The sequence below is a fragment of the Dunckerocampus dactyliophorus genome, chromosome 17 (genome assembly GCF_027744805.1).
Source record: "Dunckerocampus dactyliophorus isolate RoL2022-P2 chromosome 17, RoL_Ddac_1.1, whole genome shotgun sequence".
Lineage (NCBI taxonomy): Eukaryota > Metazoa > Chordata > Actinopteri > Syngnathiformes > Syngnathidae > Dunckerocampus > Dunckerocampus dactyliophorus.
In genome coordinates this window covers 23,029,017-23,050,894 of record NC_072835.1, presented here as the reverse complement: position 1 = coordinate 23,050,894, position 21,878 = coordinate 23,029,017, and the positions used below count along the sequence as shown (strand labels likewise).

Below are 21,878 nucleotides of genomic sequence, written 5' to 3'. Positions count from 1 at the left end.
AGAGGCTTTTAAGCGCTTTAGAAGGAAATGAGATTTCATAGAGAAGAGCAGAACATTCTGAAAGTGGACCTACAGTACTGTGCCAAAGTGTAAAGCGGGGGTGTCCAAACTTTTTCCACCGAGGGCCGCATACTGAAATTTAAAGAAAAAAACATCTGTTATGGGTGACGAAGCTTATTGTTAGTGTGAACTTTTTCTCCTTACATTACAAAAAAGTTTTACCAATATTTCAACTTTTTTTTTTCTGGTAAAATCATGACTTTATTCTAATAATATTTTGACTTCATTATTGTAATATCATGACTTTTTTCATGATATTACATGATAGGACATTTTTTCCCTTTCATTTTTCAACTTTTTTGTGTTGATAATATGATCATAACTTTCTTAATATTTTGTCCTTATTCTTGTAAAATTGTAACTCTTTTTTTCCATTTTTGCTGTTGTTATTGTTTTTTTTTTCCTATTTAATTCTATTTTTAGAAATGACTGAAGGCCAATAAAAAAAATAGCTACACTTGAGACACCGCTGTTGTCATATTATAACTTCATTTTCCAAAAATAGGTTATTACACGTTATTCTCGTGAAATTACAACTTTTTCTGGTTAGATTCCAACTATTTTCCCGTGTGATTTCGACTTTATTGTTGTAAGGTTTGTAGTGGCTCAGGGACGAAGACATTTTAGTGAGAATCTGGCCAAATGTCCTGCTGTTGCTGCACCGTATCAAATGTTTTATGATAGCAACAGCCTGCAGCTGCAACATTTGGGGTGAAATTTCAGCATCTGCGGTTGTCTTACCCAGGTGGAGTGTAAGCTTGACAGAATTGGGATGCTGCACGGCAAAGTGCATGGACTGGCTCTGCCACCACGTCGGCTCGTCGCTCCTGTGGAAGTCCGTCAGCATGGCGGCGCTGTGGCTCAAGCCCGGGTCCGACGAGTCGCAGGTGTGGCACGAGCGCATGGACGCCGTCTGCTTGCAGTACTCCTCGGGTGGCGAGCCGCACACGTTGGACGCCTGCACGCTACGATTGAAGGCCACGTTCTCAAACTTGGGCAAGCAGCGGCCGGGGGCGCCCTCCTCGTCGTAGCAGGAGTCCATGGAGGCCTCGGCCAGAGGGCGGAGGAGGGCCAGCAGATGAAACCACACGGCGGGGTGCGCAAACATTTCAACACGAGGCTTCAATCGCACGGACAGAAACTTTCCACATCTACACTTCACACAAACTCTCACACGCAACGTATACTTTGATGCCGAGATGAAAATACACAAAAACCGCCCTGGAGCCAAATCATACCAGCCGTGCAGAAAGAAGCTCCTCCAGTCTTCAGCCCTCAACTTGTGTTACCCCTCTGTGGAGCCAGATGCTGGAACGCCTCTCATCAGGGCCAGACCGAGACAGGCGGAGGAGGGTCCAGCGTGGGGATGGGGCCTGGGGGGCTCTTCAGTCTGGAGAGCAGGTTAGACTGTGAACATTTCTCCATCTGCTGGTCAACAAGAAGAAGAATCACATCAAAGTCTGGTACAAGAAGGTCAACTGAGATGAGAAACACTTAGAGATCTTGCAACACAAACATTCCATTCAGGCTGTAAGGAGCCCAGCAGCTTTGTACCGTACGTACCGTACATCTCGAATGCGTCACAATACACGTCACAGGTGCATTTGTCAAAGTCTTGTTCATTGTATTTTCTGTCTGCAGTCGTCCCTCGCCACGTCGTGATTCAAATTCCCCTCTATCATGGTTTTTCAAACGTACAGTATATTCATGAATAAATCATGCTGTTTTGTGCTTGAATTTGTACAAAAAAATACAGATTTAAGCAAATTTAATGTAAACGTCACCCTGATGAGACAATAGCCACCAAGTATTCTGTCAATGCTGACGTGTGAGTCTATGTCATGTATTTACTGTATGTCTAACATGTCTTATTTGCTATTATTATGTCTACTATATTGGGTACTACAAGTGTAATCGTGACTATAGGGGTGTCATTTCATGTCTAGAGGGCTATAATAATGCGAAAAATTATATTTAAAAGGTCTTGAACAGTTTTTCGATGGTTTAACTACAAAAAAGGAATCCTACTTTTAATTCCCTGATAGTGGTTGGGTGTGTAACCAATTAACCGCGATAAACGAGGGATTACTGTCGGTCTAAACTAATGTGATGTGGCTACTGCCAGCAACGCAAAAGCAAAGGAATGGCAAATATGAGGAACATTTTATTTCATTTCCCGTTTTTATTTTTCAATCTTTGAGGTAGTCTGATCGCTAAAGTCAGTAAAAAAAAAAAAAATGTTTACGACGTTTTGTATGTTTCTGAAAAAAAGTGATTATTTTTCTATGAAAACGTAATATTTTATTTTCATTTTTAAGTGGATAGGTTTCAAGCAGGGGTGCCTAAAATTTCAAGCCAAGTGAGTTCAAGCTAGTAAGTAAGAAATGCCATTTTTTATTCATTAGACAAACTAGAATCCCCCAAGGCTAAATGATCAATTAAATCATATTTCCATAATATGGATATTTTCATGCCAGTTACAAGTAACACAATTCATTAAAAACTAAAAAAATGAAGTGATTTTATGCAAGGCATCAAAAACTGCCTGAAAAGCGTAAAAAGTGAATAATTTTATTGGCTGAGTTGTGTCACATGAGAAGACCTCACTGGAGTGTTCAGGTCTTCACTTCCACTAGTAAGAAGAAGATGATCCTCACCCCTGAAAAAGTTTCACTGGTTAAAAAAAAAACAGGAAGTCAACTGTCATAAAGAAGAAGAAGGAGCAGGAAGTGAGGAAGGTGACAAAGGAAACACACCTGGGAAGCCAGAAGAGAGGCGATGGAAACCAAAGGCGCCTCGGAGCACAAAATAAATAAAAAATAAAGATAAAAATCAGTGACATACTGTATCATCTCACAACAAGCAGGCAGCAGGAAGGGAGTTTGCCACATGACAAAAAGTAAAATACCTTCAGGATTGCATGCAGACCCTGTGGCAGGGCTTCTCAAACTTTTCGGGACCACCTTGCAACTCTCATGTGGAAAAAAATCCACTAATATTCTGGTACAGTCAAACCTGTCTTAGCGGCCACCTTTATAGAACGGCCACCTGCCTATAGCAGCCGCTGAAAAATCCCCCGCAGCAAATGTACATGTTATAGACCCTGTGTATAGCAGTCACCTGTCCAACGTGGCCAGCGGCCACCCATTTTGTCTCCCTTGGTCAATATCTGACTGCATATAGCGGCCAAATTACCAACTCAAGTAGAAGCTTCATGCACGAAAAAGTTTTGTTTTTCAATCAATGAAGCCGTCGTGTGTAGACTTTAATTACTGAGTCCTAGCTCAGTCACAATCATTCACAAGATCCACACAAACTGTCAGTTGTTCCACATGAAAAAGCCGTCTTCTTTTGAGCTTGCTATTTCCTGGTCAAACATGTAACTTTAAGAGCATTTGCACCAAAACATTACCGCTAATTAGGCTGGGAACAGGACGTGCTCCCAGCGACGCTACAATAAAAAAAAAAAAAAAAACATACGCTAGCATGCATGCGGCAGCGGGAGCAAAACTGAGTTGGGTTGTACTTAATTGAAGTATTTTAGAATGTACTCACGTTATTTTTCATCAATCCTCATCCACAAATCCATCAAAGTCCTCATCTTCTGTATTCGACACAAACAAAGCCGTCTTCTTTTCCGTTCGCTACTAGTCTGTTAACTTGTCAGTGTTATTCAGCTCCGAAGCAAAGAAGGAAACTTCTCCTGTTGCTTCTGCCAACTTTATTTCTTGAACGCGGCCACCAGACAGCAGCTCAGAACACACACACATCTCTCAGCATCGTCTCTCCTTCCTGCTTGCCCACAAGGCAAAGGTTAAACAAGCCCCACTACATAGCTGTCCAGCCAATGCCTGTAAGAAATGACACCGTTTATTTCCTGGTGTGCACTGGTCAATACTGTAATGCCGCTTGTTGTGGGGAAGGAGAGACTCACGTCGCCGATGCACTTTAATGGCTTTATTAACAGCGGAGAACACTGCAGGACTTTACATCCACGCCAACATAAACACACTTCCCAACTCTCTCCAAACTCACAGCTAGCACTGAGCCTAGCTCTCCTGCTCGGGACGCCCACCGTCACTTCCCGTCACTTCCTGATGAACTAAAGCTGTAATGACACTCTGCCGTATAAAAAGTAAAATATTAAAAACAAGCGTAAGACATTACTAGCACAGCTTTGTTCTGTGGGTGGTGGATATATTCTATCAGTTATTATTAAGCCTCTAGCTTCCTTTTAGTAAGTAAAAACCTTGGCTATGATTGCACTACATTGTCATGTAGACCTACAAAGTACACTTGGAAGAACAAGAGGTGAATAAATGTATTGCAGCTGATGTGAAACTGATGAGGGGTAGGATTAAATAAGCTTTGCTTCTTCCTACTCCTTTTTGGACATGCAAAATTGTGAATTGTACTATGTGATGTGCTACTGTTTGACTCATGCATGTTCAGGATTAAAACCATGAACCATGAACCATGATAATAACAAGCCTAGTACCCTAGTACCCTACCCAAGCCTAGTGCCCTCTACTGGTCAACATTACTATTATTATTTTTTTCCCTTTTTTTCTCTTTTTTTTTCCTCTACTGGTCAACATTCAAACTGTACGCCAACCTGTCTATAGAGGCCACCTGTCAGCCACTTTTGCAGACTCCCTCTAGTGGCCGATATAGACAAGTTTGACTGTATTTGTACGAGACGCCGCATTTCCACTGAAACACTTCAGACATGTTTCATAAACATCAACTTCAACGTTTAGTCACGCCCAGAATTGGACTCTTGCTTTGGTTTTTCTCTCTTCTGTCGTTATTTCTTGTTTGGTGCTTTTGTTTTGTTATTTCTGTTTCCTGTTTGCCACCATAATGCTTCACCTTTGTGTCTGTTTGAGGGAGCCGGGAGCGCACCTGTTCGCTATTTGTACCTACAGTAGGCTTCTATGCAGGTTCTGCTTCATTTGCTTTTTCTTATACGTTCGTTTGTGCTCAGGCTTGTATTTCGCTTTGGACCATTGCTACTTGTACGCTCGATGCTACCGGTCGCTATCTCCGCTTTCTGGATTTATCCTCCTTTTTGGGCGCGTTCCTGTTCCCACCTCCCATGGTGAATTTTACCTTTAGTGCTAGCTGTGTCTCCTAGCTTGTCTTTTTTCTTTTGCTATTATTATTATTATTATTATTATTATTATTATTATTATTATTATTGTCATGAAAGATAAACAAATAAATAGAAATATTACATTTAAACATAAAAAAAATAAAAAGGTACAAATTAAAATGTCAGTAAAAAAATACAAAAAATAAATAAGAAATTAATTAAAAATAAATAACAAATTAAATATAACATAAAAATAGGAATAAAATAAAAAAATAGAAATAAATATAAAAATAATTTAAAAAATCTAAATGTAAACATAAAAATACTAAAAAACAAACAAATAAATATAAAAATATAAAATTAATCAAAAATAAGCATAAATTGAATAAAAACAAATGTAAAAATGTCAATTAACAAAATATATATCTAACATTTATACAATCTAATATTTAATTCATAAATAATAAAAGCATACATAAATACATTTTGTTTGAAATTGTGATTTAGTATTTTTTGTTCAATAAATCCTGGCAAGCCTCGCATCCTGTGCTAACACGACACAATACTGTAGCAATGAATTGTTTAAAAGCACTTTAAAGCACGCCTAATTGGTTCAGCTTCAAATGAATGATAACCTCATCATTATTATTATTATTGTTATGACTTATTGAAAAATCTGGAGCCCAGTTTGAAAGCCCCCACACAACATTTGCTCAAACGTTGTAAGCACCGAAGTAACATAAAAATCCAAACAAGCTGGAAGTAGACTGGAAGTCTTTTTGGACACACCTGTTGTTGCTGTTGTACCTTTTTTTTTTGTTTTTCCTCCGAGTGCTCATCTTCCCTTCATTTCCAACGCGCACCTGCTCGCCAAAAACTTTCCCGCGCCTTTCCCGTGCCACAATTCTGCTAATTAACTTGATGTGATGTAGAAAAACATGGGAGCTGCGCTTAGAAGCGTGCTTCTTTAAGCGTGCTGCTGCCGTTTTTAAAAGCTTCCTAAATAAGATGAAGCTATTTGGTTCTGCCTGATGTCATGTCCTTTTTTTGCTTGTTTATTCTGCTGTTTTTGTTGATGTTGTGTTGAATGTGTAAAATGCAATTCAGTTGCCAATAGATTTGTCCAAATCCTGCATCTTTTAGGAGGCATTTGTTGAAGTACAAACTCCTGCTAAAATGGTGAGTCATCCCAAAAGTTCCAGAAGAAGTCTCTCAGATCAATGATGTGTTGAATTGTGCACTGATGAGCCCGTGGAGGAGACAAAGAGGAGCCAAAAAGGCAATAAGACGATTACGCTACCTGAAGACGGTGAGGGTGGACGCATGCGTTTGGTTTGGATGGCAAACATTTCTGATCCACAGGGGGATTTACAGCCAACTTACGCTACGCACAAATCTCATATATATGTGTGTGTGTGCGTGTGTGTGTGTGTGTGTGTGTGATTGTTGCTCTCATTTCTTCAGGCTGACTGGACTCGGGCAGGCATTCTAGAACGGCCAGCACATCCGTGCCTTTCTAGATGTGCTATTGAATATACTTGACACCCCTCCACTCTTACTACATGGGTCAACACTTACACACAATAACACAAAAGGAGGGATTTTTACTGTCTTTGTTTAATACAATCATGTAGTAGCAATAAAAAGTAGTACTGGTGGTGGTAGTAGTAGTAATAGTCATAGTAAAAAGTAGTAGTAGTAGTCATAGTAGTAGTAATAATGATGAAAAGTAGTAGTAGTAGTAAATACACAGTATTAGAAGTAGTAAAAAGTAGAAATAGTAAAAAGCAGTAGAAGTAGTCGTAGTCGTAGTAGTAGTAGTAGAAGTAGAAGTAGTAGTAGTAGAAGCATTAAAAGTGAGTAGTAGTAGTAGTAGTAGTAGTAGTAGTAGTAGTAATTATGAAAAGTAGTAGTAGTAGTCCTAGTAGTAGTAAATACATGGAATTAGAAGTAGTAAAATGTAGAAATAGTAAAAAGTTGTAGTAGTAGAAGCAGTAAAAAGTAGTAATAATAGGAAAACGTAGTAATAGTAAAAAGTAGTGGTATTAGGAGTAAAAAAGTTGTAGTAGTAATAGTAGCACTAGTAATAATAGTAGGTAGTAATAGTAAAAAGTAGTAGTGTTAGCACTAAAGTTGCAGTAGTAGTAGTAGTAGTAGTAGTAGTAGTAGTAGTAGAAGTAATAATAGGAAAAATTACCAAGTAGTAGTAGTAGAAGTAGTAGTAGAAGCATTAAAAGTGATTAAGTAGTAGTAGTAGTAGTAGTAGTAGTAGTAGTAGTAGTAGTAGTAATAGTAGTAGAAGCATTAAAAGGGAGTAGTAGTAGTTGTAGTAGTAGTAGTAGTAGTAATAGTACTAGAAGCATTAAAAGTGAGTAGTAGTAGTAGTTGTAGAAGTAGTAGTAGTAGTAATAGTAGTAGAAGCATTAAAAGTGAGTAGTAGTAGTAGTAGTAATAGTAGTAGAAGCATTAAAAGGGAGTGGTGGTAGTACTACTAGTCGTAATAGTAGTAGTAGTAATAGTAGTAGAAGCATTAAAAGGGAATGGTAGTAGTAGTAGTAGTAGTAGTAGTAGTAGTAGTAGTAATAGTAGTACAAGCATTAAAAGTGAGTAGTAGTAGTTGTAGAAGTAGTAGTAGAAGCATTAAAAGTGAGTAGTAGTAGTAGTAGTAGTAGTAGTAGTAGTGGTAGTATTAGTAGTAATAGTAGTAGAAGCATTAAAAGTGAGTAGTAGTAGTAGTAGTAGTAGTAGTAGTAGTATTAGTAGTAATAGTAGTAGAAGCATTAAAAGTGAGTAGTAGTAGTAGTAGTAGTAGTAGTAATAGTAGTAGAAGCATTAAAAGGGAGTGGTGGTAGTAGTAGTAGTAGTAGTGGTAGTAGTAGTAATAGTAGTAGAAGCATTAAAAGGGAGTAGTAGTAGTTGTAAAAGTAGTAGTAGAAGCTTTAAAAGGGAGTAGTAGTAGGAGTAACAGTAGTAGTAGTAGTAGTAATAGTAGTACAAGCATGAAAAGGGAGTAGTCGTAGTAGTAGTAGTAGTAGTAGTAGTAGTAGTAATAGTAGTAGAAGCATTAAAAGGGAGTAGTCGTAGTAGTAGTAGTAGTAGTAGTAGTAGTAGTAATAGTAGTAGAAGCATTAAAAGGGAGTAGTCGTAGTAGTAGTAGTAGTAGTAGTAGTAATAGTAGTAGAAGCATTAAAAGGGAGTGGTAGTAGTAGTAGTAGTAGTAGTAGTAGTAATAGTAGTAGAAGCATTAAAAGGGAGTAGTCGTAGTAGTAGTAGTAGTAGTAGTAGTAGTAGTAATAGTAGTAGAAGCATTAAAAGGGAGTGGTAGTAGTAGTAGTAGTAGTAGTAATAGTAGTAGAAGTATTAAAAGGGAGCAGTAGTAGTAGTAGTAGTAATAGTAGTAGAAGCATTAAAAGTGAGTAGTCGTAGTAGTAGTAGTAGTAGTAGTAGTAGTAGTAATAGTAGTAGAAGCATTAAAAGTGAGTAGTAGTAGTAGTAGTAGTAGTAGTAATAGTAGTAGAAGCATTAAAAGTGAGTAGTAGTAGAAGTAGTAGTAGTAGTAGTAGTAGAAGCATTAAAAGGGAGTGGTAGTAGTAGTAGTAGTAGTAGTAATAGTAGTAGAAGCATTAAAAGGGAGTAGTCGTAGTAGTAGTAGTAGTAGTAGTAGTAGTAGTAATAGTAGTAGAAGCATTAAAAGTGAGTAGTAGTAGTAGTAGTAGTAGTAGTAATAGTAGTAGAAGCATTAAAAGTGAGTAGTAGTAGTAGTAGTAGTAGTATTAGTAGTAATAGTAGTAGAAGCATTAAAAGTGAGTAGTAGTAGTAGTAGTAGTAGTATTAGTAGTAATAGTAGTAGAAGCATTAAAAGTGAGTAGTAGTAGTAGTAGTAGTAGTAGTAATAGTAGTAGAAGCATTAAAAGGGAGTGGTAGTAGTAGTAGTAGTAGTAGTGGTAGTAGTAGTAATAGTAGTAGAAGCATTAAAAGGGAGTAGTAGTAGTTGTAAAAGTAGTAGTAGAAGCTTTAAAAGGGAGTAGTAGTAGGAGTAACAGTAGTAGTAGTAGTAGTAATAGTAGTACAAGCATGAAAAGGGAGTAGTCGTAGTAGTAGTAGTAGTAGTAGTAGTAGTAGTAATAGTAGTAGAAGCATTAAAAGGGAGTAGTCGTAGTAGTAGTAGTAGTAGTAGTAGTAGTAGTAATAGTAGTAGAAGCATTAAAAGGGAGTAGTCGTAGTAGTAGTAGTAGTAGTAGTAGTAGTAGTAATAGTAGTAGAAGCATTAAAAGGGAGTGGTAGTAGTAGTAGTAGTAGTAGTAATAGTAGTAGAAGTATTAAAAGGGAGCAGTAGTAGTAGTAGTAGTAATAGTAGTAGAAGCATTAAAAGTGAGTAGTAGTAGTAGTAGTAGTAGTAGTAGTAGTAGAAGCATTAAAAGTGAGTAGAAGTAGTAGTAGTAGTAGTAGTAGAAGCATTAAAAGGGAGTGGTAGTAGTAGTAGTAGTCGTAGTAATAGTAGTAGTAGTAATAGTAGTAGAAGCATTAAAAGGGAGTGGTAGTAGTAGTAGTAGTCGTAGTAATAGTAGTAGTAGTAATAGTAGTAGAAGCATTAAAAGGGAGTGGTAGTAGTAGTAGTAGTAGTAGTAGTAGTAGTAGTAGTAATAGTAGTAGTAGTAATAGTAGTAGAAGCATTAAAAGGGAGTGGTAGTAGTAGTAGTAGTAGTAGTAGTAGTAGTAGTAGAAGCATTAAAAGTGAGTACAAGTAGTAGTAGTAGTAGTAGTAGTAGTAGTAGTTGTAGAAGCATTAAAAGTGAGTACAAGTAGTAGTAGTAGTAGTAGTAGAAGCATTAAAAGTGAGTAGTAGTAGTAGTAGTAATAGTAGTAGAAGCATTAAAAGGGAGTGGTGGTAGTACTACTAGTCGTAATAGTAGTAGTAGTAATAGTAGTAGAAGCATTAAAAGGGAATGGTAGTAGTAGTAGTAGTAGTAGTAGTAGTAGTAGTAATAGTAGTAGAAGCATTAAAAGGGAGTAGTCGTAGTAGTAGTAGTAGTAGTAGTAGTAGTAGTAGTAATAGTAGTAGAAGCATTAAAAGGGAGTGGTAGTAGTAGTAGTAGTAGTAGTAATAGTAGTAGAAGTATTAAAAGGGAGTAGTAGTAGTAGTAGTAGTAATAGTAGTAGAAGCATTAAAAGTGAGTAGAAGTAGTAGTAGTAGTAGTAGTAGAAGCATTAAAAGGGAGTGGTAGTAGTAGTAGTAGTAGTAGTAGTAGTAGTAGTAGAAGCATTAAAAGTGAGTACAAGTAGTAGTAGTAGTAGTAGTAGTAGTAGTAGTAGTTGTAGAAGCATTAAAAGTGAGTACAAGTAGTAGTAGTAGTAGTAGTAGAAGCATTAAAAGTGAGTAGTAGTAGTAGTAGTAATAGTAGTAGAAGCATTAAAAGGGAGTGGTGGTAGTACTACTAGTCGTAATAGTAGTAGTAGTAATAGTAGTAGAAGCATTAAAAGGGAATGGTAGTAGTAGTAGTAGTAGTAGTAGTAGTAGTATTAGTAGTAATAGTAGTAGAAGCATTAAAAGTAGTAGTAGTTGTAGAAGTAGTAGTAGTAATAGTAGTAGAAGCATTAAAAGGGAGTGGTGGTAGTACTAGTAGTAGTGATAGTAGTAGTAATAATAGTAGTAGAAGCATTAAAAGGGAATGGTAGTAGTAGTAGTAGTAGTAGTAGTAGTAGTAGAAGCATTAAAAGTGAGTAGTAGTAGTAGTAGTAATAGTAGTAGAAGCATTAAAAGGGAGTGGTGGTAGTACTAGTAGTAGTAATAGTAGTAGTAATAATAGTAGTAGAAGCATTAAAAGGGAATGGTAGTAGTAGTAGTAGTAGTAGTAGTAGAAGCATTAAAAGGGAGTGGTGGTAGTACTAGTAGTAGTAATAGTAGTAGTAATAATAGTAGTAGAAGCATTAAAAGGGAGTGGTGGTAGTACTACTAGTCGTAATAGTAGTAGTAGTAATAGTAGTAGAAGCATTAAAAGGGAATGGTAGTAGTAGTAGTAGTAGTAGTAGTAGTAGTAGTAATAGTAGTAGAAGCATTAAAAGGGAGTAGTCGTAGTAGTAGTAGTAGTAGTAGTAGTAGTAGTAGTAATAGTAGTAGAAGCATTAAAAGGGAGTGGTAGTAGTAGTAGTAGTAGTAGTAATAGTAGTAGAAGTATTAAAAGGGAGTAGTAGTAGTAGTAGTAGTAATAGTAGTAGAAGCATTAAAAGTGAGTAGAAGTAGTAGTAGTAGTAGTAGTAGAAGCATTAAAAGGGAGTGGTAGTAGTAGTAGTAGTAGTAGTAGTAGTAGTAGTAGAAGCATTAAAAGTGAGTACAAGTAGTAGTAGTAGTAGTAGTAGTAGTAGTAGTAGTTGTAGAAGCATTAAAAGTGAGTACAAGTAGTAGTAGTAGTAGTAGTAGAAGCATTAAAAGTGAGTAGTAGTAGTAGTAGTAATAGTAGTAGAAGCATTAAAAGGGAGTGGTGGTAGTACTACTAGTCGTAATAGTAGTAGTAGTAATAGTAGTAGAAGCATTAAAAGGGAATGGTAGTAGTAGTAGTAGTAGTAGTAGTAGTAGTATTAGTAGTAATAGTAGTAGAAGCATTAAAAGTAGTAGTAGTTGTAGAAGTAGTAGTAGTAATAGTAGTAGAAGCATTAAAAGGGAGTGGTGGTAGTACTAGTAGTAGTGATAGTAGTAGTAATAATAGTAGTAGAAGCATTAAAAGGGAATGGTAGTAGTAGTAGTAGTAGTAGTAGTAGTAGTAGAAGCATTAAAAGTGAGTAGTAGTAGTAGTAGTAATAGTAGTAGAAGCATTAAAAGGGAGTGGTGGTAGTACTAGTAGTAGTAATAGTAGTAGTAATAATAGTAGTAGAAGCATTAAAAGGGAATGGTAGTAGTAGTAGTAGTAGTAGTAGTAGAAGCATTAAAAGGGAGTGGTGGTAGTACTAGTAGTAGTAATAGTAGTAGTAATAATAGTAGTAGAAGCATTAAAAGGGAATGGTAGTAGTAGTAGTAGTAGTAGTAGTAGAAGCATTAAAAGGGAGTAGTAGTAGTTGTTGTGAAGTAACGATCTGTACCACTCCAGTCCAGTAGGTGGCAGTACCGTGCATTATCAAGTGGCTACCAGTAGTTTGAGCTGAGGTAGCACTTCATGGAAACTACTCCTAGTTTAGCACAACTGTGCTAACGCGATCAGACGCAAACAGAACCCATCAGGAAAATAAAGAACGTTGCTGGAAAGTCAGCCTAACACCATCGAGCACCGTGCGTTTTCTTGCATCTGTCAAGCATAAAAAATGATATTTTTGAGAGAATGATCCGACAAAGCTGCAAAGTTAACTTGAACGGCCAAAAATGTTTCACTGTTTTATTGTGCTTCTCCCCAAATGGGACAAGTATTGCCTCAGACTGTAAGCAGTCAGACTGGAGCACGCGCTTCTTGGATGCCATAAAGACAGAAGATGGACCACAATCCCCTAAGCTGGAGGCTGTGTTTGTTTGAATCACTCTGCTGACTTCATCTCGCCTCCTCCTCCTCTTTCTATCACTGCTACCAAAGCAGACAGATGCTGCAGCTGTGCGCTTCCACAGTCACTCTTACACCTTGATTGCAAAACTACTGCAGTTGTTTTAGTGGTGCTAAAGAAAGCACACGCTGTCTGACCAACAAAGACAAAAAAGGTGCAGTACCCCATCATATCCAGCTGATGGCACAGTTGCGAAAAAAAGCTTGTTCCGTTTTCCCTTCTGAGATGCGGCTCAACTACAAACTCTATTGGCTGCAGGAGCAGTCCGTTTCAAACATTTACTTTAGACCAGTAGTAGTAATACTACTAGTAGTAGTAGTAGTAGTAGCAGCAATAGTAGTAAAAGTGAAAAGTAGTCAGGCAGCATTAGTAGCAGCAGTAAAAAGTTGTAGTAGCGGCAGTAGCAGCATCCTTCGACTCTGTGTTGAAGAGGAGTAAAGACTTGACACTGAAACGTTATCACTTTGTTTTGGTAACCCAAGGAGTTTAAGTCCAAGGAGTTCTTGTTCACGAGTGAGGGAAGGATGGAACGTGAGATCTGTAGCGATGCTGACTGTGGTCAGTTTTCCAGTGGATCTTCGTTCCTACCCTCACCTCTGGTCATGAGCTTTGGTTAGCCACCTTAAGGACAAGACCAAGGGTACAGAATGAGTTTTCTCTGTAAGGTGGCTGGGGTCTCCCTTAAGCTTAGGTCACAAACGGACATTTGATAATTTTTTGGCAGTGGGATTTTTGGTGTTCCCCAAATTGCTGTTTTTTAATGTTCGTGAAGACCATAGTTGTGGTGAACATTCAGGAGTAAGATCTCCACACACACGGAGGGCAAACAAAATATCTAAACGTGCCTTGGCCGCACTAATTATGCATGTGGGGGTGTACGTGTGGCACACGACACACATGGGAGTCCGCAAGTGCGACGTATGAAAACATTTTGCCCAGCGATGCATACAACAAAGTGGACGACGCATGAAGACGTACACAGTGCATAAGTTTGTCTCGCAACCTGAAAACAACGTAAGCGCCTGAACCTGTGCACCCAGCCTATGGCTCTAAAATCGGCACGTCACAAGCATGCTTACCTTGCGGTTCTTGCATTTTTTGCACGTAGACTGGCCGTAGGAGCCCGTGCGACTGGTTGTGATCTAGGCTTTAGGGAGGAGGTGAGAAGCACTGTCATCCGGGAGAAACTAGTAGAACCCCGCTCCTCCGCATTGAGAGGAGCCAGATGAGATGGCTCGGGCATCTGGTCTGGATACCTCCCGGACGCCTCCCTGGGGAGGTGTTCAGGGCACATCCAATCGGTAGTAGCCCTCGGGAAAGACACAGGACACATTGGCGAGACCATGTCTCTCAGCTGGCCTGGGAACGCTTCGGGATCTGCCGGGAGGAACTGGACGAAGTATTAGGGGAGAGGGAACTCTGAGCTTCTCTGCTTAGACTGCTGCCCCCGAGAACCGACCTTGGATGAGCGGAAGAAGCTGGATGCATGGATGGATGCATGGATGGATAGATGGATGGATGGAAGCCAAGTGCCAATAGTCTCGGCTAATGAACGAATCTATTGATGCTCACAATTGGTACGTTTTGTGGAAAGGCGTTTTTTCCTTGCGAGACAGTGTTTTTTGATTACTAGGCACAAACGATTCCTTCGTTTCCTGTCGTCACCTGCCACGTCTTGCTTTTGTGAAGCTTGTTTCGCCCCAGCTAGACAGTAGAGAGTACAGAATATTCTCCCTTTCCGGGAGTGCACCATGTCGAGTCGCGCCTTCAGATGGGCGTGTGATGTAGCTGCTGTCAGCATTTTCACTTAGACGGCTGCCACTTCCCCGCAGTGAGACCCCTCCTCCCTGACGAGCTAATGAGCGCCCGACAGCCAAGGCGTCATTACCACAAACATTCCCGCACACCTTCTTTTGAGAAAGTTCTCAGCGACCTCACAAAGCTAGATGACACTTTTTATTTCCCCACGGTGGTAAAACGCTAGATTCATAGGCAGCTGTCAGTCACCACAGTCTTAATTGGATCATCTTCAATTGCTTGTAACAGTACTTGAGATGGCAACATGGGTAAAAAACACTACCTCGTTCTTCAACTTTTAGGACGTTATGACAGATGCATTTATGGGTTTCATTTCAGACGGCGTGTCTTCGGCCATGTCCACATATAAAAAGCGCTGTTCGCACCAGTGGAGTTTTAAAAACCTGTTCTGCTCATTCTGGCCAATCGGAAACCTCAAGAAGCAGCCACAGCCGACTTGGTCACACATTATAACGTCTCTGTTCATCAATATAGTGACGTGTTACATGTACAATGCCCTGATTTACTGCTGGGAGACTGGAAGCACTCCCAGTGACTGGAGTGATGCCGGCTACCAGCATGCTTTTGCGGCACTTGTTTTGTTAAAAAAAATGCTAAAGATACGCGTTAACGTAGGTGATATACAGTCATGTTTTATCACGGTTAATTGGTTCCAGACACGACCGTGATGAGTAAATTTCCGCAAAGTAAGACTCAACATTAAAAACTGAATATTTTCATAGTTAGAGCATAGAAAACCTGTTTATGACTTTCTAAATACGTTTTTTTAGCATTATTATAGCCCTCTAGATGTGAAATCACACCCCAGTAGCCACTTTCACACTTCTATTCGTTGTTTACATCACATTGTGCAGGCTACGGAATCACTAAGGACATAACAGACGGCTGGCGTTAGCATTGCAAGCTAGCGACTTGTTAGCCTCTCCAATTTACTTATTCTGAAGTTAAGTGTTTCAAACCGAGTGGGAAAGAAGGACAAAGACTTACCACTTCCACCTGGAATGAGAGGAGAACCTTTTTTTCCGCCACTCTATCATCATCCATGGCATGTGGGCTCTGCTCCATGCAGTGTGAAAGGTCTTGTCATCTAACATCATGTCTCATAACATTACTGATGCCTAGTGACCACAATACTACGTATAACTTGTCTTTCAATATTTTTTGACTAATAATAGGCCATAGTCAACCACCAAACAGCAATCATGTATTAAGAAAAGCTGCAATACAGCGAGGGAGGAATATTCAAACCACAGTATTGCAAGGGACGACTGTCCCCAATAGTAGTAGCAGGTACGTGTTGTGCTGTCATTGGTGTTTGCATATAAGTGCACATACGTGACTGTAAATAGTGTTTATCTAGTAACACCCCCCCACCCCTCCACCCCCACCCGTTAATTTAACTTTTTTCACTGCTAGTTCAGTGCTGGCTATGTTGCATGACCAATTAAAAAGCAAGCTAAAGTGCCCATCCCCCCCAGGGTGCGCGGGTCACATTTACACGACACATTGTCTCAGCCGCGAGCGTGAGACCCCTGGTACGAAATTCTATGTTTATTTGTGAATGCTTTTCAACGCATTTTTAAAAATATTCCTCTCTCGTCTTTCTACAAAAGTGTATGTAAAAGTCCTCTTTCTACATGAACACGATTGTGTCTAACAAACCTTACCCCACATCGATCCATGTCCACTTTGGATGGTGGGAACACTCGGCTGAAGCCCACGCAGACGTCAAAGGTTGGGAAAGAACCAATCAGCCGTCATCCCAGTTCCTCTTCAAGCGCTCCCTTCGGCCGGCCTAACAGAGCGTGACATCATTAGCGGGCGCGTTCCAGCTGAATAACGGTTCATGTTTTTTTCATGTAGGAGTTTGAGTAGAGTTGATACCCAAATCTTTGACAAACCGCTGAACGGGTCTTTTATTTTACAGGTCCTAAATTCTGCCTCAATAACGTATTGGAGGACACAAACGTTAGCAACACTAGCATAGCTGTGTAAGATAAAGCAGTGGGGATGGGGGATTCGTTTAATGATCTAATTGATCTCATTTAGTGTGTATTGTGTAAAACTACGACAGCAACAACATCAAATTAAAAGCACAAAGTGAATACAGACCCACCATCCACCACTATAAGCTTGGAGTTTGTTTTTCAGAGAGAACATTGTAGCGCTGCTGCTTGACGTGTTTGCTAACAGGCAGTGTGCTAGCATGAATTAACTTGAAGCTGTGCACAGAACAAATATACACATTAGCACTCGATAACGTCATCAAACTTTTCCTTTATGCATTCCCACAGAGTATCAGCATTTGGGAGCAAAAATGGAGTGAAAAACCCCGATAAAAATACAGTATAGTTGACCATCTGTGCAGAGTGGGAGAAGGCTGTCGCACGTACAATGGTGCGTTCAAGGACTGTCAAACAAAGTGGGACACTCGCAACAAACAACATAAACATGCAAAAACTTCAAACTATACTATTTTTTGAATAAATTAAAGGGGTCCATATTTCCAACATTGCTATGCATTCACGTACAATTTGATTTAGTTATTTCCAAATGTATTTTTTTTGTGTGTGTATTTTTTTATCATTGCGCCTGAAAGGTTTCCCTCGGCCCAGTTTGGCCCAGCCCACGGACCGGTACCGGGCCCCGTCCCGGTGGTTGGGGACCCCTGAGCTAAAGTACTAACATTACACTCACATTTGAATCGCAACATCATGCTAGTTTAGCCTGTTTGCTGAAGGCAAAACAAAACAATCAAACTTACAGCGCCCGAGACAGCTAGTTGTTCCATATGTGTGGTGAACGTGATGGCCATATGCATGGGGCGGTCTCATCTACCTCGGGGCGGGTCAGAGGAGGTACAGCGTTCTGGAGGAAGGAGATTTTTTCTTCATGACGTCATGAGAAGTTGCAAATTTGAAAGTGTCAAAGGTGGAGCAAACAAGTGAGGGAGATGAAATAAGAGTGAGGGAAATTCTTCTGCCATTTGCTATTCTAGGGACACATTACACTGTCCACCCATCCACCCATCCATCCATCCATCCATCCATCCATCCATCCATCCATCCATCCATCCATCCATCCATCCATCCATCCATCCATCCATCTTCTTCTGCTTACCCAAGGTTGGTTTGCAAGGGCAGCAGCCTTAGCAGAGAAGCCCAGACTCTGCTCTCCCCAGCTAAGTTGTCCAGCTCCTCCCGGCGGATCCTGAGGCGTTCCCAGGACACAGTCTCTCCAACGTGTCCTGGGTCTTTCCCGAGGTCTTATACTGGTCAGATGTGCCCTGAACATCCTGACCAGATGCTTGGATCATCTCATCCAGCTCCTCAGTGTGGAGGAGCAGTGGGTCTACTCCAAGTTTCTCACGGATGACAGTGCTTCTTACTTTATCTTTAAAGGAGAGCCCAGCCACCCTACGAAGAAAACTCTTTTCTGCTGTTTGTACCTGTGATATTTTCCTTTCGGTCACAACCCACAACTCATGACCAAAGGTGAGGGTAGGAGCGTAGATGGACTGCTTTGGCTTTCGGCTCAGCTCCCTCTTCACCCCATGGACCGATGCGGAGTCCGCATCACTGCAGACACTGCACCAATCCACCTGTCCATCTGCCTGTTAAACTCCTCCACTTGGGGCAGGATCTCATCCCCCGACCCGGAGATGGCACTCCACCCTTTTCCGGGTGAGAATCATGGACTCGGACTTGGGGTTGCTGATTCTCATCCCGGCTGCTTCACACTCGGCTGCGAACCGATGCAGTGAGAGTTGAAGATCACGGCCCGATGACGCTAGCAGGACCACATCATCTGCAAAAAGCAGAAGAGACCCAATCCTGTAGCCACCGAACCGGATCCCCTCAACACCCTGGTTCTGCCTAGAAATTCTGTCCATAAAAGTAATGAACAGAATCTGTGAAAAAGGGCAGCCTCCCTGGAAACTAGTCTGACTTATTGCCGGCAATGTGGACCAACCTCTGACACCGGTCATACAGGGAGCGACCCGCCTGAATTAGGTGTTTGGGTGCCCCATACTCCTGGAGGACTCCCAACTGAATTCCTCCAGCATCAAGAGTGAATGCCTTCTCCAAGTCCACAAAACACATGTAGACTGGTTGGGCAAAGCCCCATGCACCCTCAAAGAGCCTGCCAAGAGTGTAGAGTTGCTTAGTCACTTCTTCTTAATGGGGGGACTTTCTACTGCATGCAGTCGCCACAAGAGTGCATAGAAAACAAAAAACAGGTGAATTTTTTTTTTTATGTGTGTTCCCAGCAGCTGAACACTGAAATACTTTTAAGCTGCCTCGATGAGGAGTGTATAGCTCTGCATTAGAGTAAAAATGTCAAGTGCAGTGAACTAGCAATGCTCAGAAATACACTTCTGGGAAAACATAATGTCAGATGTTGTTATTATTTGTGGCCAACTGTATTTTTAATTAGTGGACAAGAACGAGCGAAAGCGATCAGTGCATTATAATAAAGAAAATAAGCCCTGCATTAGGAGGGCAGTCACATGATTACACCTTCATTACAGCGCTTGCTTATGTGACATTTCTTTTACATCAGACGTTTTCCTCTGGCATGCCCACAGTGAGTAATAACTAACTGTGCTAATGACCGAACATGGTTCCGTCCAAACGATGGAGGCACTTTGAGCCCAAAGTGCTGGGCCCACGTCACATTGCAGCGGTGTACACTTTTATATCCCAACCGCATGTTTACTCTGCCGTGTGGGAGATGAGCGCACCGGCGCGGCATGAGGGGAATTGTGCGGAATAAACACGGATTGATTTCGAAACTGTCCGTGAACAAAGTTTCATGTGAGCAGATGCGCTTGTGAATAATTTAAGTCCAAGATGAGGTATTTATTGCACGTGTGCAATTATGGGCATGTTGTGGCTACGATGAGAGTCCGGCTGTTAGAGGAACAGGAAGCCAAAGTACTTGTTGTCAAAGACATCAAGGAAGTGGACAAATATTGGCGGTGCCGTCATCTCCGCTACGAGGAAATTAAAGATAACTCACACTGACGTCAACATCCTCAATGTTGATGGACTTGTTTTATTTACAATCTATTTCTACTAGAGATGCAACAATTAATCGATGATTAATGGATTACCCAATTAATCCACAACTATTTTGTTACCCAATTTGGAGGTGGAAAATGCCATACAAGTGAAAGACCAAAGACCAATTCTCGTTTTGTGATTTGGAAATGTAAATATCCTCTCATTTAAGTCTGTCAGTGTGAATATTTTTGAATTTCCTGAAAGCAGACCTATTGTATTTGTGTTTTAGGCAAAACACACCAGCTTTTACTTTGGAAAACAGTCCTTACCTCTTTTCTGACATGTTGCGCACCAAACCACTAATTGCTTGTGTTTGTTTCAAATTGATTTGGTCCGCCAAGGGCCTAACCGATTTAGTCGATTAATCGAAAGCACAAGCTTCAAAAAGCTTAAGAAAATAATCCTTACTTGCAGCCCAACGGTCTTCTTTATCACGGTTAATCGGTTCCTGACCCGACCGTGATAAGTGAATTTTAGCAAAGTAGGATTCCTTATTTATAAATGGGATATTTTTGTAGTTAGGCCATAAAAAAACTGTTTACGACCTTCTAAATAGGGTTTTTAACATGATTAGAGCCCTCCTGCCATGAAATAACACCCCCATAGTCACTTTTACGTTTGTATCACCCAATTTGGTAGACGTAATCAAGAAAATAAGACATATTAGACATAAATAAGATAACATAGACTCACACGTTAGTAGTTCCTTGTTGTTTTTTTCTGCACAGTGTACTTTCAGTGTACTTAAATAGCTTTACACGTGTATTACCCAATATAGTAGACAAAATAAGAGTAAATAAGGACGTAAATAAAACTGCTCGAGCAGAGTCACAGTAAATGTGCGGCCATGGGAACCTTAGAGACGAGTTGCGGTGCGTTCGCGTTATGTTCGCGACTGGTTCACGGAAATTAGGCGTGCCACATATTTGGAACACCTACATACTTCACACGCCATTGAATTGCATGCATGCAAGTGTGAACGAGGCTTAATAGACATGGGGTCGGGGTAGGCGTGTTGAATTGTGCAAAGCGGAACCCCTTGATGTTCCGAATGTGCAAATAAACCACACCATGCCATGTCAACATCCAACATGCGTTTTTCCCCAACTTCCCAGAACTTCCCCCCCACCCCCCCACCACCGCCCCTCCACCTTCCCGGCCTGCGTGAATTCAACCGCTTTTCATCTGCATCGCCCTTTTTGGTTTTATAATTAGTTGACTGTAGGTCTGAAAATGACTTTGGTGAGCGAAAAGACAGATTCAGCAATCAGCCAGCATATTAATCCCTTCATTGTCTTCATTTAAATGCACCACGCAGCCCGGCTTCAAGCCTTACATTTGAATTTTTAAACTGTAATTTGTGCTTTTAATTTGCGCCTGCCATGGCGTGGACACGGCCCATTTTTGAACTGGAAGTGGAAGCAGAAGTTTCGCACTCCCAAAAGCATTTTCTCAGCATTCCTGCAAACATTGACGCCACCCCTTCCTGCCCCTTGGCCCGGCATGGCGTAAGCGTAATTATGATAGGGAGTGTAGCAACATGAAGCAGACGGCAGGGCTTGCTAATTCAATATATTTGATGACGGAAAATGCCGAGAGCGTTTATGAAACAATTATGCAAGAGGTTCTCGGTGCAGAACACAAACAATAGCTTCGGGGATGTCCTTCCGTTCCTCAAACAAATGTGTTTTATAGTCTCGTTAGCTGCTAAGACAAGGAGCTCTCCGAGGAGCCAGAGAACTCCTCCAGCTGCCTGGGGGGTGTTCCAGTCATTACCAAATAATAACGTTGATTACTGGAAAGTCACACTGTCCTGACCACTTTCCCCAAATGCAAACTGTACAAAGGCGAGATTGGAAAGAAGCGAGCCAAACTGCATATGAATATTTTAATTGCACCTGGAAAAAAAAAGTTGGGAATCACCTCAACTTTCTGCATGTTTAATTCATGTTAACTCTACCCTGAGTGCATCCTCCACATGAACAGCGACAGGAATACTAATGTGGAAGGTAGGTGTTTTCTCAGCGCTGCTGCATGTCAAGCTCCAACATGTGGTGTTGCACTCAAGACCACATCGAGAGAGACCAAGTCAAGACCGCAATAAAGCTACCGCGTGAACCTCGCTCCAAACGCCGACGCTTGAAGGGGAAAAAAACACAACCGGCCAGCACAGGAGTGTCTAAACACATCGTGAAAAATGAAAGGATGCAAATTATAGATATGCTAACAAGTTATTAACAGTGGTGTGAAAGCGTTGGCCCCCTTCCTGATTACTTTTTTTTTTACGTTTGTCACACTTAAATGTTTCAGATCAA

General features: G+C 40.5%; 1 protein-coding gene across 3 annotated transcripts in view; it reads right to left on the bottom strand.

The window, feature by feature from the left end:
• lamc3 (laminin, gamma 3) overlaps positions 1 to 1,383 on the bottom strand; it is a 108,176-nt gene extending 106,793 nt beyond the window's left edge. For all 3 annotated transcript variants that reach the window (XR_008566509.1, XR_008566508.1, XM_054756948.1), the window contains exon 1: positions 802 to 1,383. Coding sequence is in view for 1 of the 3 variants with exons in the window: in XM_054756948.1 (XP_054612923.1) it covers positions 802 to 1,168 (367 nt within the window). In the remaining 2 variants the exon portion in view is untranslated. The remainder of the gene's footprint in view (positions 1 to 801) is intronic.
• Positions 1,384 to 21,878: the final 20,495 nt, after the last annotated feature.